This window comes from Xenopus tropicalis, chromosome 1, assembly GCF_000004195.4.
Source record: "Xenopus tropicalis strain Nigerian chromosome 1, UCB_Xtro_10.0, whole genome shotgun sequence".
Taxonomy (NCBI): Eukaryota; Metazoa; Chordata; class Amphibia; order Anura; family Pipidae; genus Xenopus; species Xenopus tropicalis.
Window position 1 is genome coordinate 17,044,412 of NC_030677.2, and position 18,114 is coordinate 17,062,525.

An 18,114-nucleotide genomic window follows, 5' to 3' on the forward strand; every position below is an offset into this window, starting at 1 on the left:
CTTATCTGCCGTGTATGGGGCCACCCAATTGATATCTGGCCAAAAATCATGCAGGTTTGATTTTACCCGTCGGACCAAGGACCAGATCAACAAACATTGGCCGTTTCTGTTTGGCCTAGGGCCAAGCAATCAAGTTAACTCTATTTCCCACCTTAGGTCGGCATATGGGAAGGAGATCCGCTCGTTTGATGACCTCACTAAACGAGCGGCTCTTACTGTGTATGGCCACCTTTAGAAAGGAAAATGTTTCAAAAGCAGAATTGCTTTTAACCAGAACACAAAGTGCAGTGCACAAAATGGAAACGTGCAAGTTCTTATAATCCAATCAGCTGCTGCAGTCCTGGGCTGGCATTTCAAGCACGCAGAGGCCCTAGAACCTCTCCCCTCCATCTGTGGCATCTTACAGCAGCCCCTCTGGCCACCAATGGCCTATTCCACAACACTGCACTGACTGTTTTATTCCTGTTTAATTTTCTCCTCCTAGATCAGTATCAATCAGTCACTGATGTGCCGATTAGATTGGCTGTGCCTTGTAGCCAGCACCTTAGTTACGGTTTCAGCCTGGTATCTGTGCCTACTCTCAAAACAGTAGGTGCCCCTAGGACCCCCTTTTTTAATAGATTTTTACTACTTATGTAAAGCTGGCAGTGCATAGGTGACTTGTGGCTTGTTCTAAAGAGATCTATAACTTGTTGATTAAAACTGAGAATGGCAGTTGCTGTGTAGTTCAATACAGTTAGTAATATATAACTAATTTGATGGTGCAGAGCTCCAGGGAAAAATTCTACATTTGTAGTTTAGGATTACCTAGGGTTCTAGATTAATGATTTCAGTTTCTTGTTAGTCGGATTGTGGGATTTATCCATGTCCATGGAATAGCCTAAAATGTTCCTACTAAATTTACAGGGGAATCCCTATGCTGCCATAGTTTTATGGTATCTCTCTGTACAGGCTATGAGCAAACTTAGGGGGCTGTTCCTGCTGAATTGTGCTTAGTACAGGGGAATCCCTATGTGCCATAGTTTTATGGTATCTCTCTGTACAGGCTATGAGCAAACTTAGGGGGCTGTTCCTGCTGAATTGTGCTTAGTACAGGGGAATTCCTGTGCTGCCATAGTTTTATGGTATCTCTTTGTACAGGCTATGAGCAAACTTAGGGGGCTGTTCCTGCAGAACTGTGGAATATATGTACCTGTAGGTTATGGAGATCTGGTACCCATCCATATCTAGCCATGGTTCTGACAGTTAGACAGTTGTAAGGTTGGCAGATTCTGAGGAAATTCTGTGCAGGTAAATGAAACTCTTACAAGCTATAATCATGCCAAGTAATACAGCTCTGCTATACCAGAGAGATTTGTAGGACTCTTCCTTTTGCAATGGGGCCAGCTATAGGCACTGCTATAACAGGGAGCTGCAGCAAGCATGGTTTCCCCTGAGGGCAAAAGGGGGCAGCAATAGGCAGTATTACCCCAAGTAGCGTCTGTAGCCATATCTGTATGTGCAGTGGTGTTCAATGTGTGTACCTAAACTAATAAGACATAAATTTAGCATCTGTTATAACTCAGCACTGACCCCTAGTGTCCAGGTTTCCTTGGGGGTTGTGTGACTTCCCAGGACAGTCTACTGGCTTGTTACCTGTCCCAGGACCACACTGTAGGGTTCAATATAATCATTACATTTCGGACTCCTGGGTACAGTTTAGCCACTGTTCAACTTCATAATGACTGGCATAAAGCGAATAATCATGGCATTCACCAGGCCCGGACTGGGATACAAAATAGGCCCTGGCATTACAAGTACAGAGAGGCCTAAACAGCCCCCCCAGCAGCCCAATAAATAGTTACTGTCTGTGGCATCTTCCAGCAGCCCCTCTGGCATTTCCTAGCCTCCACAGATTGCCAGTCCGGGCCTGATTCCTAGTTCTACAGGAACACACTTGTGCAACTATTCAGCTGGCAACCAACCAATCCAAATCACAGGTCCATGACTCAAGTGCAGACAAGGAAAAACTTGTGGGAAATTGTATTTAATGTCAGAAATCATGAGGATTTTCCTTGAACCCAGTGTCAGGGCTACACATCCCTATATAAGTGGCAATGATTAATTAATTGTATTTACTTATTTGTTATAGACTTGTTCAGTCATTTATATAATGTGTATCTTTTATTTATTGATATTGGTTGGATTTGCTACTCTGCTTGCTCTGCTGAGGCAAGATAAAATGCATACGCACACCCCAATATAAAGCATTCCCCCCCTACCCCCCATCCGGATAAAGCTAAGTTATTCATGGGCCAATAAAAGCTGCAATGTGGCCTTTCCAGTCTGAATTGGGAGCCTATGTATGGTGACTGTCAATTAACCTGCCTCCCAAAAATCGTTTAGATATTGTCTGGGCAGGTTTAAAATTCCAGTTGGGCAAGGACTGCATGTGAGCACTGCTGATTGGCAAAGGTGCTCTTATGATACAATGGTTGGGGCCCTGTTGGTGGTCACACACACACTCCAACACATTGACCCCATTACTTACCCAGGCACTGGAGTCTGATTCTCTGTAATGTTTGCAGGCTGCTCTTTTTCCTATGGTCAGGAGCATAATAAAGCTTTTAATAGGGACCAGGGGCCCAACACTTCAGACCACGAGAAAGAAGAGCATAGGAATAGTAAGGACTAAGAACCACACCTGTGTAAGAATATGTACATCAGGCAGGGCACTTGGGCTGTGACCCAAGGGAAATTGCATAGTCAGACCAGTTATTCCTAACATCCACATTTCCAGTAGTCATTTATAGGATGTATAATGAGAGCAAGAGAGGATAGGTGTATCATGCCCCAGCTAGGTGAGAGGTTGTGCTTTAAAAATTCCTTTTTCTAGATGCTGCTAATGTCGGACATTAATCTGGACTTCCTTCTCCTAACAAGCAAGGGGATGGATCTAATTGGTGCCTTCAGTAAAATTAAATGACAATTGGCCAGGTCAATATATTTGAGAGGCCAATGGTGTCTATAGTGCAGGGCTGACTTTGCAAGAACATGCACTTCTGCTTTGACTACTTTCATACCACATTCCCAGATCAGGCCCAACTTTCCTCCTCCAAGTCTGTGTGTGTGTATAACATGGTAGTTGTCTGGCACTAACGCGGAGGACTGTTTCGTCTTCCCTCCACAGCCTGGATGTGTCTCCTCAGGTAGAAACCAGCTCCTCTGCCTCTTGCTTTCTTGCTCCCTTCCCTGTATACTCTCTGGTAGTTGACGCTGTTAGCATGCCTAGAACTAACACTGCTAGCGGTGCCCGTGGATGCTTCTCTGCCAACAACCCATTTCTCGACTCTCTGCAGAACAACCCTTTCTCTGAAGAGCTTCTTTCTGACCAGTTACCTAATTCTTCTTCACCTACTCACTTTTTCTCTAGTTTCCCCTCTGGGTCTATTGCTACCTCAGAAGCTGCTGAAAGGGGCTCTTCTCTTGTGGAGGAACACAGTCCATTGGCCTTTTCCCCAGCTCCAGAGGTCCACAAGAAGCCTCTACACCAAGAGAAAAGTGCCTCTCGGAATAATTTGGCAGAACCTCATGAAGTCTCCCTTGCATCAAGAAACCCTTACAGATCTCCTGTGAATACTGCAGAACTGGAGGAAGAGTTTGATGCCTTTGCTTCTAGTCGGCTTCAGCCTGCCATTGAAAATCCAACACCAACAGAGGCAAATAGAAAAAGCCATCTTGATAATGATGGTGATCTGTCATGTCCCGGACACTATATCCAGAGCATAAATATCCAGATTAGTAACGCTGCTCAAAAATCTGACCGAACTGTAGGTGTTCTTCCTAGGCTACTCACAAGTACAAGGCCAGAAGTGAAAGCTATAACTAAAGATGAGCTTTTTCCTGCAAGCCTTCAGTCCAGTGATCACAAGCTGCACATTTCACCTGCGGAGTCTGCAAGAATCCAACCAAAGGAAGAACAATGCTCTTTAACATCAGATCAAGGCAAAGCGTGGTCACTCCCAGACAAGTGGAAAACAGGAGATGGAAATTGGTGGCATTCTAATGAGCATTCGGCAGCAAAAGAGGTCTCAGACATGTATAGGGGTTACAATCCTGAACTCAACCAATATAAACCGTTGCCTGAGAGCATTTCTAGTAGGTTACCTTCTGAATCTGATAAAGATGGCTATTCCCAGATACATGAAACCGAGCACAAGATCGCTACAGTCTCACCTCTGATTCTAGAAGAACATGCCATCACTAGGTTCACTGATCTTCATAAAACTCCATTGCCTAATCCGGTCCCTCAATCCAAAAGCAGGCACTCCTTGAGTATAATTCCGGAAGATGAAACCACAGACCAAGTGGGTCATCACAGTAGCACGAGCTTTGCTGGAGACTTGCACATCTCAACAGAATTCAAAGAGGGAGCTACTTACACTGACCATAATTCTAATAGTGTCTTCACTGTATCTGGCCAAGAGACTCTACCAATATCAGGGTCTGGAGAGAGTAAAGAGTTTATTGAGCCAGAAACTAAGTTGCTTGATATAAGCACTGACCTCGAATCTGCTAGGCCGTCCAAGCCCCCACAGCAGGTGTTGCCACAGGAAAAGACTAATGATGAAAACCACAAACAATTACAAAATAAAGACAATGATGTTAGCAGAACAAGCCTAAAATTAAGCGAGAATGAAACTGTGCCCAATCATATTGTGCCACCAGTCTCCTTTTATCCTGTAATTGAGATAAAAAGCCCAATGCAGTCTCCTGCTATTCAGGATGAAAAGGCCATCTCAGAAGGTCACTGTATGAGTGCAAGAGAAGACGATAGGCAAAAGCTGGGCGTCTCCACTGGGGACTCAACTGTGCCTGAGCAGTTCCAAACTTGTCCATCGAAAGTCTCCCTTGATACACTGGACATTTCTGATATGGGCGAAAGCCCAAATAAATTAGATGTTATAAACCCCACTTCAAGCAATGACTTAACTAGTGCTCATCAATCTAAACCTTTCATAAGCCATGGTAGCACCACACAGGAGAACAATGACTTTCATTTCCGAAAACCCATTTCTGTTTCCCTCTCCAAGAGTCAAAGAAATGTTGTCTGTGAGCCAGAAACTAATTCCACTAGAAGAACTGACCAGTCCAGTTTGCTCTTTTTGTCTGCTGTAGAGGAGCAGCTCCCCAATAATACATTTGATCTACCTAAAATTAAACCGGAAGCACTGGTGGCATCTCCGGCACCAGTAACACCACAGCCAGAAGGGAGCTTGCATGCCAAAGCGGGTTTAACTGAAGGATTGCAAATTTATGAGGCTGGATTGGACAGTCCGTTAAAGAACAAGTTTGTAGACTGTAAATATGAGACTGGTGCAAAGGAATTAAACAATGACCTACAATCTGATCTTCTTTTAAGCGAGCAGTCTACTTGGTCAGGAGATGTAATTGTTGACTTTAAGAATGAGGATTTCTGGAGGTCTGAGGCAGACCTCAAAGAAGGTTTGGATACCAAAAGCGTTCCTTCACCAGGAAACCCATTTACACCAACAGATAAAACACCAGTCCTAAGCAACAAGAACCCTTTTGCAGACTGCTCACTAAGTCATAGTTCTGAGGCTTCACTGCCAGAGAACGCAAGCTTCAAGGACCTTCATGCACAAATGGCACTTAACGATTCCTCGCGCTCCACCGTCCCTGCCAATATGAAACCCTCTTTTCTGCATGGCGGTCCACCACTGGCCTTCTCCACACCTTCCTTTGTAGCTGTACCGAACCCTAAGTTATCCAATTTCCCCTCTCCGATTATGCCTTCTGCAACCTCTGCGGTCAATACTACGACCACAACAAACACCCAATCTCCAGCCCTGTCCTCCGCTTCCAGTGGGGTGAAAGCATCTGGCCTTTCGGTACTGCCCCAGGAGACACAGCCAGCTGAGAATCCCTTTATGCCAGTGAAAACCAGGTGAGAGCAGTGTGAATGGTAGGCTCCTGGGTTGCGGCTTGTGACTTTGCGATTGCGTTGTGTATGAATGCCATGTATTAAAGAGCCGTCTCATGGCTGCAGAGATCTTTTATTTATCATATATAGGGAAAAAGTGACCAATATGGCACTTTGATTTTACTTTTTCACTTTGATAGGGAAGGACCAGAGAGCTTAGGGCGAGGTGGGCTAAAAGCAGAAGGTGGACACCATCCTCGGGCTGCTTACGTACTGATTACCCTTGTAGCCTTGCCTTCAGAACCACTGGTTTCACTGCACAGATTACAGCCTTTACATTCAGAGCCTCCATTTTGTTGGATTAGCCTGTTTCCTTCTGGGTAGGTCCTACACATTTGGATTACTGGCTGTGGATCTCCATGCTGTATCTACAGTAGTAAACCAGGGCTTCTGTATGGGCCACAGGGATACGAAGCAGCTGTTTGCATGTTAAACCTCTTATTTTTCGTTTTATGCAGAGCAGTGTGCAGCACGAGGCACGTGAATACCTTCTGTTTCAAGACTCTTACTGCCTTATTCTGTTAAGGGAATATCTGGTTAATAGCATGAAATGTTGGTGTGGTTAAGGTTAAAGGAACAGTAACACTAAAAAATAAAAATGTTTTAAAATAAATATAATGTACTGTTGCCCTGCACTGGTAAAAGTTGTGTGTTTGCTTCAGAAAGACTACTATAGTTAATAGAAATAGCTGCTGTGTAGCCATGGGGGCAGCCATTTAAATTGAAAAAAGGAGAAAAGGCACAGGTTACATAAGAGGATACCAGATAAACTGTGTAGAATACAATGGGAATCTGCTACTTATCTGTTATCTGCTTAGTAACCTGTGCCTTTTCTGCTTTTTTCAATTTAAATGGCTGCCCCCATGGCTACACAGCAGGGTATTTATATAAACTGCAGTAGTGTTTATGAAGAAAACACACAACTTTTACCAGTGCAGAGCAATAGTATATAATATATATTAATTATTTTTATACACTTTCATTTTTTGGTGTTACTGTTCCTTTAATGCTTCCCATGTACTGGTGTTGTTTTCCCAGCTACCGGTCCTTTTCTGGCTTATGCTTTCTGCTCACTCTGCATCTACCTACTCTTCCCTTCTCTACTCAGGGATCCCATTAGGGATAGAAGTTAGATCCTTTCATAGTGTAGGGGGTGCAGTTGTTTGGCAAACAGGTAGAGCACGCATAGCTAAATGGCCACATTGCAATTATCCAACTGTTCTGGCCACAGATTGCTGCTAACCCCTGCATGTACAAAGGTGATTGTTTGCTCCCTGAACGTCTATTATCCCCAACCACTGCTGGTATAATGGTACCACAGATTAATTTGCTCATTTAGGGGACTCTTGGTCTTGCACTTTGGGCAGAAAATTGCCATATAGTATGAAGTCATCGGTATCCCTGTGCCCTGATCTGTGTTCCTGCCTCACAATACCAACAATGTTACATAAATTGGTTTTGTGCCTTAAGTCACATGTAGTTTTTCCTCATACAAGATCAGGGGTACAATGGAAGGGAGGGAAAACAAACAGACTGAAATCATAGGATGCTCTTTACTGATGTCCTCCTTGTTTTGGATTCTAGTTTCTCTATCTTGGGAGGTGTGAAGCATTGAGTAGTGCAAGAACTCTCCATTATTTATTAACTGTAGCATGGCTGTAAAGGGACATAACTGTAAATCATACCTCTATAAAGGGCTGTCTTGGAACCTGCTGGTGTCCGCAAAACATGTGGAGCAGTTGGCCTGGGACAGGAGATCCCATTCCAATTCACTTTTAACTTCTTGTGGTATATTAAGTATAAAGTGGACTACTATGAGCACAAAAAGTTGGCGGGACTTTTGAGGCTACAATGGGAGATACCCAGTATTAGGAGTATATCTTCCACAATGGCAGATCTACAAATGCACACCATAATATTCATGGCTTTGCCCATATAGCCTATAAAACTCTTGCTTATTAATTCCACCATGTGCCTCTGTCTCTTGCATGCCATACTTCCATAAGATGCCAAGACTGACCCTTGCATGCTTCTGCTGAGATGTTGCCTGGCTTATGTCCAGGTTCCATGCTCTGTAGGAGCTGTTGTGGTGTGGCTGAGCCCGGCTATGCATGTCTAGCTTCCTAGAAGGTGTTTGTGTTGTGATCAATGTTTGCTCTTGTAATGGTGACCATAAGAGGACCTTCAGTTCAGGATCCCTTCTCTGGAGGGTTCTGGGGTTAATGTTCATGGACCTTGTGCTCTAGAAGGCATTACAGCTGCTTTTCTGATCTCTTGCTTCTTGGGCTGATTCTTTGCTCTCTATAAAGGTTTGTGGCTTTTGCTCACTTGCTCTTTCTTCTGCACTGGTACCTATAAAGAATGACCACTAAGACAAGCAATAAGGCAGCTTCTGCTCATGTAGTGTTTATCCAAACATTATGCTCACATGTTTTGGTTACTTTAGGGCAGTTGGTTTATATTTAATGTTCAAGGGCTGCAACAAGACCGGTACCTGGGCACCTGTTAGGGCAATAGCTTTGCAGATAGACTTGTGATACCATGATATGACTGCATTGAATCTTGTCTGCGTGCAAGTGTATCTGGGTAACTGTCTGCCCGTTGCCTACTGTTTTTACCCCTAAGTATGTTCCTCTGGTTTGCACTCTTCCCCTCTCTCTCCCTCCAGCCCGCACCCCGTGAAACCAATCAGCGCCACTTTGTCTGATTCGGAGAAGAAGACGCACAAACCAGGCCTGACCACGGCGCTGAGCAGCGGCCTGGAGATGCTGAAATCGGTCACTAGTGGGCAGCACACCGCGCCTAAGAAGCAGGAAGTGGACAGACTCAAGGTAATGTAGGCAGGGTTTCCTCTGTGTTCGTAAAGAGTTGCTTAGAATTACATTTTATTTCATTTTCCCCAAAACATAATTAATTGTATTTCAGTGTAGTTCCTCTTAAAGGGTTCTGCTCAGGGAATATAGAGTCCGTGACCATTTCTGTAGACTAGGAATAGTATGGGGGCAGGTGTTGTCCCTCCCAAAACTTCTGAGTTTGCCTTTCTCTTGGCCAATAAAATTCACCTTTTTTTTTTTTTTTGTAATAAGTATAATTAAATGTATTCTGCCCAGAGCGAGGAGTGGGAGTAAAACGCACACTTAACTTTGATTGGATCACAAGGTGTTGGGGGTATGTTTTAACAGCTAATGAGTCCACATTGTGGTCTTTAGGGTGAAGACACACGGAGCTACTAGTAGCAGCTACTTGTCACGGCTACTAACATAGACAATGCTGATCATTTACTGATGTCCCTACGTGTGTTTTAGCAGAGGCAATTCTCAGTATTGTCTATGGCAGGGGATTTTCTGGCGTTAAGAAGCCATGACAAGTAGCTGCTACTAGTAGCTCCGTGTGTCTTCACCCTTAAGGTCATCACAGGAGTCCCAGTTGGGATAGAAGTTTAACCCACTGTCTCATCCAAGCTTTATATTGCTGTGGGCTGCTATTACCATTCAGCCTTTCTGTTTGCACAGCTAAAACCTTATATGGAAATCTCTAAGGGAACCAATATGGCAGCTCCCATTACTTTTGTATAAATATAACTAATGAAACCCCAATAAAGCTGGTTCCATGTTGGCAGGATAAAGCCTTTGCCCAGCTGACTTTCCCATTACTCTTTGCAGGATTTCTCCTCACCGGACCTGGCCGCCAAGTATTACCACCTGACTCACGACGAGCTGATCTCGTTGCTGTTACAGCGCGAGGCTGAACTGGGTCGGAAGCAGAATCACGTGCAGGAACTGGAGAATTACATTGACCAGCTGCTGGTGCGCATCATGGATCAGGCACCCACCCTGCTCCAGGTCCCGCTGGAATGTAAGAAGGACCACAAATGAGCCTTCCCTTGAGGGGCACACTGGGGATTTAACTGGATGTAGGTTCATGCTTTATAATCAATAGCCAATCAGAATGCAGTGTGGCTGCGGAGTTAGTGCTGTAACATACTCTGTCGGTCAATCAACCACCACCCACAAGGTCTATATAGACTAGTTACCTTCTTCTGCCTTGCTATCAGTCTGGATCTTCTCCAATATATTTCTGCTTTCAGGTAAACTCAAAATTCCCAGCAGCCTCAGTCAGCCCATATCCAGCTAAGGATGCTGGGAGGTGCCGTTTATTGGTGGGAATTTCCCTTTATACACTCCATAAGGTGTAAATACATGCATTTATTCACAGGGATGGGAGCTGATCTATTGCTTGCTTTGGGTGAGGCATTCTCTGTAGATTTTAGCAACACAGTGCTGTCCCTTTATAGCCACTAAGTGGGAATGTTGTCCTAAAAATCTCAAAACCTCATCTAATCCCACAATATGGCAGCTCCCATGCATAGGTACATGTGAATCTCTAGACATGAAAGTTTCACATCAATAATAACCTATGGCTTTGTGTCTTACCGTTTTAAAGGGAAACTAAACGTAATTTAACCTTCACAGGGTATATTCCCCTAATATATAGGCTAAATATCACTCTTATACCTGTGATAGCCATTTACTAGGAGCCAGGGTATCTCCCCATGCTCTTTTGGATACACAACCTGTATGGTGGAGAGGCTGGTAAGGCCCAGATTACTGTGAGCCACACAGTCACCTTTCTAGTGATGGACAGCAAGATAACGGCAGTGTCACAACCTCATTCATCACCTGGCAGTACCCAGTGTGTGGCTTTACTGCTTTTTCCCTTTGGTATCAGATGGATTGTCAAATGGATTTGCAACAGCACAATATGTATATTTTGGTTATTCTAGCTATATCCGTGGGGGAATCCCTCATGCAGAGAATGAACTTGCAAGCATGTGCCAAAGACAGGACTGCCCAGCATGCTCTGGCTGGTGGGGAGAGAGGAGCAGCACTTAACAGAGCACATTTCCCTCCCACATTGTGAGTGCAGGAGCAGTGCTTACCGGCTTAAAGTTCCCTGCAAGATTGTGATTGCAGGAGCAGTGCTTACCGGCTTACAGTTCCCTGCAAGATTGTGATTGCAGGAGCAGTGCTTACCGGTTTACAGTTCCCTGCAAGATTCTGATTGCAGGAGCAGTGCTTACCGGCTTACAGTTCCCTGCAAGATTGCAACACTGAAGATTCTAGTAATGTTCCGTTGAATACAATCCCTGGCACTACCAAATATCCCAGTATACAAGCTTTATACCCAATCACAAACCAATGGGACTCCTGGAAGTGTCTCCCTTCAGTATATGGAAAGGGTTTTTGGTTCTTTTTTCAGAGGGGAATCATTTCAATGTGCATGCTGCTTACAGGGGACTGACAATCTCAAGCGCGTCGCTTTCAAAATCCACGTGCCTTTTTTTCTGTTTTATACCGATTTTACTTGCCTGTATATGAGAGTGCGCTGCCTATGCTTATATATAAAATATCTATAGTCATTATTTACAGCTACAAGGCCTGGCATCATTTTACAAGATATTTTGAATATTAGAAATATAAGGTGGCATGCCTGTTTTTTGAGAAAAAAGGTGTAAATGGACATTAGAAAATGCTTATTCTCATAGATGTGTCTCTGTGTCCCCAGGGTCTGCTGAGTTGTTGAGCTGAGAGTTCCGGCAGTTGATCAGCCTATGGAAAATCATTGCAGCTCTGTGATACGAATGTTAGTACTTAAAGGGGAAGTAAGACTCAGAAATGGGAAAGTCTTATGGCATGGGGCTGCTGTAGCTCATTCCACAGTCTTCAGCTGTATCTGTGTTATGTTGGCACTACTTGTCCCTGCGGAACCGAATGGCACGTGTGATATGCCAGAGGCTTGGAGGCAAATGTCTGCACTGGTGTACAGCAGCCCTAGTCCACAAAACGAATACACAGCTGCCTTCTTTCTGGGCTTTGCTTTCCCTTTTTATCTCCTGTGCTTTCCCAGGTTGTCTGTCTCGTTAGGATTCCTATTAAGCTTTGATATAGAAAAGGACTGTTTAGACACTGAATAATAATAATATTCAAGCACTTGCAATAATGCTGTGTTAGAGAAAGTCATGACACGTCTGACACTAACAACCTTGCGTTGGTTGATATCGGTGTTTGTTTAGGCTGAGAGTGTTTGGTGGATGTTCAACGTGGTTCTAGATGGCTCTACACTGCAACTCATGTTAATCTTAGTCTTCCATAGAACCTTAGATCTGCTGCTGCTGCTGGTCCCTTTGTGTAGCATAAAGCTCAGTCCCAAGACCTATTGTGTCATATACCCCATTATCACTTGGGTTTCATTCCGTATCCTCAGTATTTGTCTGGATTCTCAGGTTCCAAGTTACATCTGTGGCCGTACAGTGTTGTGCCCCTTCCCTAACAGCATTCTCTGTATTTTCTGCACTCCTGCAAAGGTCTGTTCTTAACCAGTAACACTAATAATTATCTGTTCTTAACCAGTTACGCTCCTACATACAGTGTCTGTTCTTAACCAGTTACGCTCCTACATACAGTGTCTGTTCTTAACCAGTTACGCACCTACATACAGTGTCTGTTCCTAACCAGTTACGCTCCTACATACAGTATCTGTTCCTAACCAGTTACGCTCCTACATACAGTGTCTGTTCTTAACCAGTTACGCTCCTACATACAGTGTCTGTTCTTAACCAGTTACGCTCCTACATACAGTGTCTGTTCTTAACCAGTTACGCTCCTACATACAGTGTCTGTTCTTAACCAGTTACACTGCTAGAATTGCCCATCTTTACTGAGTTAGGCTCTAAACATTCGGACCCGCTGGGTTCACTTGCCCTTGAGTCAGTATTATGGGAGCTCAGGCATCAGTTTATGTGCCTGGGAGTATTTAGATGTACACAGTTGCCCTGAGACATATGGTTTTTAATAAATCATCTCTGTGCTATAATATAGTCTCACCTCACGTTTGATTGGGAAGATTAGGATCCTGTTAATGATCCAAGCTAGGGATGCTCTTTAAAGTTCTAAGAGGCCTGTGCCCAGTGTTGTCTCTCACAGTTCAAGCATCCGTTGGCCACATAGTGTTATTGCCCCTGCCCTCTGTGTGCATCACCGTGATGCCTTTATTCTAGTATCTGTACCTCCTCTGCATCCATTGCCTCAATAACCCCCTCTCTCAACACACGTTGCCTAAAGCCGCCCTGTTGAACCCTTGGGCATTGGGCACAGATGGGTCACTTGTCCCTTGGGCTCAACCAAAACACTCAGGTTTAAAGGCACACAGGGTCATAGGCCTGAAATGGCTCTTATCAACATCAGTTTGTTCTATAGAGGCCCCAGGTAGCCATTGTTGCCCAAGCAGCCCCCGCACTGTTGGTTGGTTTATTGCCTGCGTTGCTAACAGCCGCCTCGTTCCATATTTGATAGCAGCCCATCAGTATTAAATGTAGAGTATGCAGCGAGCAAAACCCACATTTGCCTTGTCTGGTCAGGTTTCCTCCATGAAGGGGTTCCTCTTGGCCAGTTATAGGCTCATCTGTCTGTTCAGCCTGCATTCTCCACTCCTTGCCGCTTCCTATCAAACCTCTGCACTGTGCGATCCAGTATAGACACCCTATATAATGGCACCCCCCCCCGTAATACCGTGCCCCCCCCCACAAGGTTTAAATATATATGCTACTTTTATATAAGAAAGTTAGAAGGTTTTAGTTAATCTTGACCACGCTTACGTGGGAGAGTCTGTTATTCTCCTGTTTTGTGTTACGTCCTGTTATATACGACTTTACTGAATATATATATATTTTATATGGAATCTTGCTAATGTTTATTAAGAGCTCCTGGTATATGTTTTAAAGCACTTTAAGGAAAATAAAGTATAATAAATGCCTGTGTTTGTGTCACTTTGAATTTGTGGAAGTTTTCCCTGCTGAATTATACCAACAGGGGAATACCTTTGCTGGTGTAGTTTTATGGGACAAGTATGAGATCTGTTATCCAAAATCCTTTTATCCAAAAAGCTCTGAATTACAGGAAGGCCATCTCTCATAGTATCCATTTTAATCAAATAATTCAAACTTTTTTAAGACATTTACTTTTTCTCTGTAATAATAAAACAGTACCTGTACTTGATCCCAACTAAGATATAATTACCCCTTATTGGGGCAGAACAGCCCTATTGGGTTTATTTAATGGTTAAATGATTCCCTTTTCTCTGTAATAATAAAACAGTACCTGTACTTGATCCCAACTAAGATATAATTACCCCTTATTGGGGGCAGAACAGCCCTATTGGGTTTATTTAATGGTTAAATGATTCCCTTTTCTCTGTAATAATAAAACAGTACCTGTACTTGATCCCAACTAAGATATAATTACCCCTTATTGGGGGCAGAACAGCCCTATTGGGTTTATTTAATGGTTAAATGATTCTCTTTTCCCTGTAATAATAAAACAGTACCTGTACTTGATCCCAACTAAGATATAATTACCCCTTATTGGGGGCAGAACAGCCCTATTGGGTTTATTTCATGGTTAAATGATTCCCTTTTCTCTGTAATAATAAAACAGTACCTGTACTTGATCCCAACTAAGATATAATTACCCCTTATTGGGGGGCAGAACAGCCCTATTGGGTTTATTTAATGGTTAAATGATTCCCTTTTCTCTGTAATAATAAAACAGTACCTGTACTTGATCCCAACTAAGATATAATTACCCCTTATTGGGGGCAGAACAGCCCTATTGGGTTTATTTAATGGTTAAATGATTCCCTTTTCTCTGTAATAATAAAACAGTACCTGTACTTGATCCCAACTAAGATATAAGGGGCAATAAGCAGTCATCCCCCTGCTGTTCATGTAGGAGGCATAAAGATAATATCAATGCGTAAATAGACCCCAATATAAACAGCTGATGTTATTCTATAATAAGCAGCTCATATAAACCGATCCATTAATTAATGAGTCAGGCAGTTCTTTGGGGGGTTATAATGGTATGTTGGTCAGTTTTTATGCGAGTCACAACTATTTTTGCAGAAGCTAAGTAAATTGTGTAAGTTTTAACATAACTGTATATGTAACTGATGTGATTTGTATAATTTTTGCTATGCAGCCAGGCCCCCCTTCAGATCAGGATATCCCTTGGACTGGCACAACCATTACCCCCACCGCTTCTCCAATGGCAGCCCTACCCTGTATCTCTCTGTGCAGGCTATGAGTAAGGGGGCTGTTCCTGCAGAACTATGGAATATTTGACCTGAAGGTTAAGGAGATCTGGTACCCATCCATGTCTAGCCATGGTTCTGACAGTGTTAGACAGTTGTAAGGGGGCTGTTCCTGCTGAACTGTGCTTAGTACAGGGGAATCCCTATGTGCCATAGTTTTATGGTATCTCTCTGTACAGGCTATGAGCAAACTTAGGGGGCTGTTCCTGCTGAATTGTGCTTAGTACAGGGGAATCCCTGTGGTGCCATAGTTTTATGGTCAGGGCCGGAACTAAGGGTAGGCAGAAGAGGCAGCTGCCTAGTGCGCAACAATTGGGGGGCGCCAGGCAGCCTCTCCTGCCTACCCTTAGTTCGCTCTGTTTAGTCATTGCCCCCGCCGCTTGTCCTTACGCGGTGGGGGCAATGATGCATAGAATCACAACCCAAACCTCGCCCCGCGCGTTCAACTGCACATGCGCGCCAAAGGGGTGGGGGAGGGAAGTAGGAAGATGCAGGGGCGAGGTGGCCGACCGGGTTGCCTAGGGCGCCCGGTCGGCTTGGCCCGCCCCTGTTTATGGTATCTCTCTGTACAGGTTATGAGCAAACTTAGGGGGCTGTTCCTGCTGAATTGTGCTTAGTACAGGGGAATACCTGTAGGAATTCACTTGCAGACTACAAGCAATAATAACAAACAGATGTCTTTCACACCAACAGTGCCCCCTGCAGGTACATTTTATTGGTTCAACAATAAAGTAATGTTTTTGTTTTTTTTACACTGGTTCTGTCAGAATAAAAACCTTTAGAAAGCCCCCACAGATAAGGTCTAAAAGTACAACGGCAGCACTTGCCTTTAGCTGTTATGTTCCCAGAGGAAAAGACAAGCCAAGTGCAGCTGTTGAGGTATAGTTATGGCTCATTGAGCCCTCATCAACGCCAAGATGAGTTAAAAGACAAGGAAAGGTTAAATCAGCGGATCATGACTGCCAGATAATTCTAGTTGCTATTGCTCTTCAAAATCACACCAGCCTCTATAAAGCCTTTCTACCGCTTCTTATGGTCATCTATTAAATTGCCCATTACCCATTATAATAAGACAACTAATATTATAAATCTGTATTTTCTTAGAATGGTTTTAGTTAATGAAAGGGACACTGTCATGATTTTTATGGGGTACTTTTTATTTCTAAATTACACTCTTTACATAGCAAATAATTCCATTTAACATTTTATTCTTGAACCAACAAATGTATTTGTAGCTGTAATATTGGTGTGTAGGCGCCATCTCAGCGCATTGTGCCTGAGTCTGAGCTTTCAGCCAGCGCTACACATTAGAACTGCTTTCAGCTAACCTATTGTTTCTCCTACTCCCATGTAACTGGAGGAGTCCCAAGCCGGACTTGGATTTCTTACTATTGAGTGCTATTCTGATACCTACTGGGAGCTGCTATCTTGCTCCCTTCCCATTGTTCCGCTGATCGGCTGCTGGGGGTGAGGGGGGGGTGGATATCACTCCAACTTGCAGCGCAGCAGTAAAGTGTGACTGAAGTTTATCAGAGCACAGGTCACATGGCTGTGGCACCCTGGGAAATGAAGAATATGGCTAGCCCCATGGGAAAAACAGATTACAATGCAGGATTCTGCTGGAGAAGCTCTATTAACTAATGGGTTTTGAAACGAACATGTTTTCCCATGACCGTATTCCTTTAAAGCGATACTGACAGAGTTTAATTTTTTTTTTTTTAACTTGCCATGTTAGGGACTTACCTGAACGCTACTGAAACGCTATTAAAAGAAATCCCATGGTCCAGCTGGTCCTCTGTCTGCACCTTCTGAATCTAAGTCCTACAACTCCGCCATCTTCTTTCTTCTCTTCCTGGTTCCTTGATCGCCGCCCCTGAAATAAAAAAAAAAAAACGCTTACCTTTACACCAATCGCCGACGGGTCCTGCCCTGCCCTTGCTTCAGTGTGCGATGACATCATTGCGCACACGTTGGCGCTCAGGAACAGAGACAGTCGGGTTTGTCTCACAGTCGTGTCCAGGATCTTAAGAAGCGTCTATTTAGAAAACAAGCACTTTCTGGAGAAAACGGTCAACATGAGTAATAGGTATTTTTGGAGGTAGAATCATATAATCAAAAGTATTATTTTGCTGTCAGTATCACTTTAAGTTGGGACCAGAAAATAGAGGCCCTTAGCGTGGCCCAGACTCCTCTCCATTCACCAATGTTCCCTTCCTATGGGCAAGTCTATGGTAACTGGGCTTCTGTATGTGTTTATGTAGGATTTGGGGGAATTTCTGGGTGATTGTTAACTCTTTAATAAGATCTGAACTCTGACCTGATACATAACAGCCACAGAGCCCCCGGCCCCTGAGAAACCAGTACAAACAGCTGATTAGTTAAATATACTGGGGATTTCTGCTAATCTGCAGCAGCTGTTCTACTTATCGGCTAATCGCTCCCTCATTTCCCACCCCCCCTTTTAATAACATACATATAATGAATTAGCTGCAAAATGGGGGTATTAGCCGACACTGATCCCATTAGCAGCTGCCATCGATGACTCTATTGATATGGAGCAATCTCCAGGAAATAAGATCTCTTTCCCTATAAGGCTGGAGGTAGTAGTAGGGATTCCAGGGGTAATGAAGACTCAGTTGGTGGGAACACATGCCATAAACATCTGCCTGGGATTGCCGCCGAGGCCCCTGTCATTACTAGTGGCTTTGCTTCCCTAGGGAATAGAACCTGCACCACCGCATATTCCTGAACTCCATCTCAGCTCCTGGTCACACAGAGAGGGCTGATGTGAGCCCAACAAATCAGTCTTTTCCCTTACATTAATGCCAATGGCCAATGTAAGAAAGGTTAAGGTAGTAACTACTAGTACAACTAGTAACAACTAGTAGGTGTGCTTGTTCCACACTGACTGCAGGCACAGACAGGCAATCTGTTGATTCTGGAAAAAGACAGAAGTCTGCTGTAAGATGCCATAGACAGAAGAT

The 18,114-nt window shown here is 43.9% G+C and overlaps 1 protein-coding gene across 4 annotated transcripts in view; it reads left to right on the plus strand.

The window, feature by feature from the left end:
* Positions 1-13,795, plus strand: part of rab11fip5 (RAB11 family interacting protein 5 (class 1)) — a 28,065-nt gene extending 14,270 nt beyond the window's left edge. For 3 of the 4 annotated variants that reach the window (XM_031905109.1, XM_031904900.1, XM_031905505.1), the window contains exons 5-7: positions 3,413-5,947; positions 8,652-8,814; positions 9,646-13,795. In XM_031905109.1, coding sequence (XP_031760969.1) covers positions 3,413-5,947; positions 8,652-8,814; positions 9,646-9,858 — 2,911 coding nt within the window. In that variant the 3' untranslated portion in view covers positions 9,859-13,795. The remainder of the gene's footprint in view (positions 1-3,412; positions 5,948-8,651; positions 8,815-9,645) is intronic. The other variant, NM_001097182.2, reaches the window with a different exon arrangement.
* Positions 13,796-18,114: the final 4,319 nt, after the last annotated feature.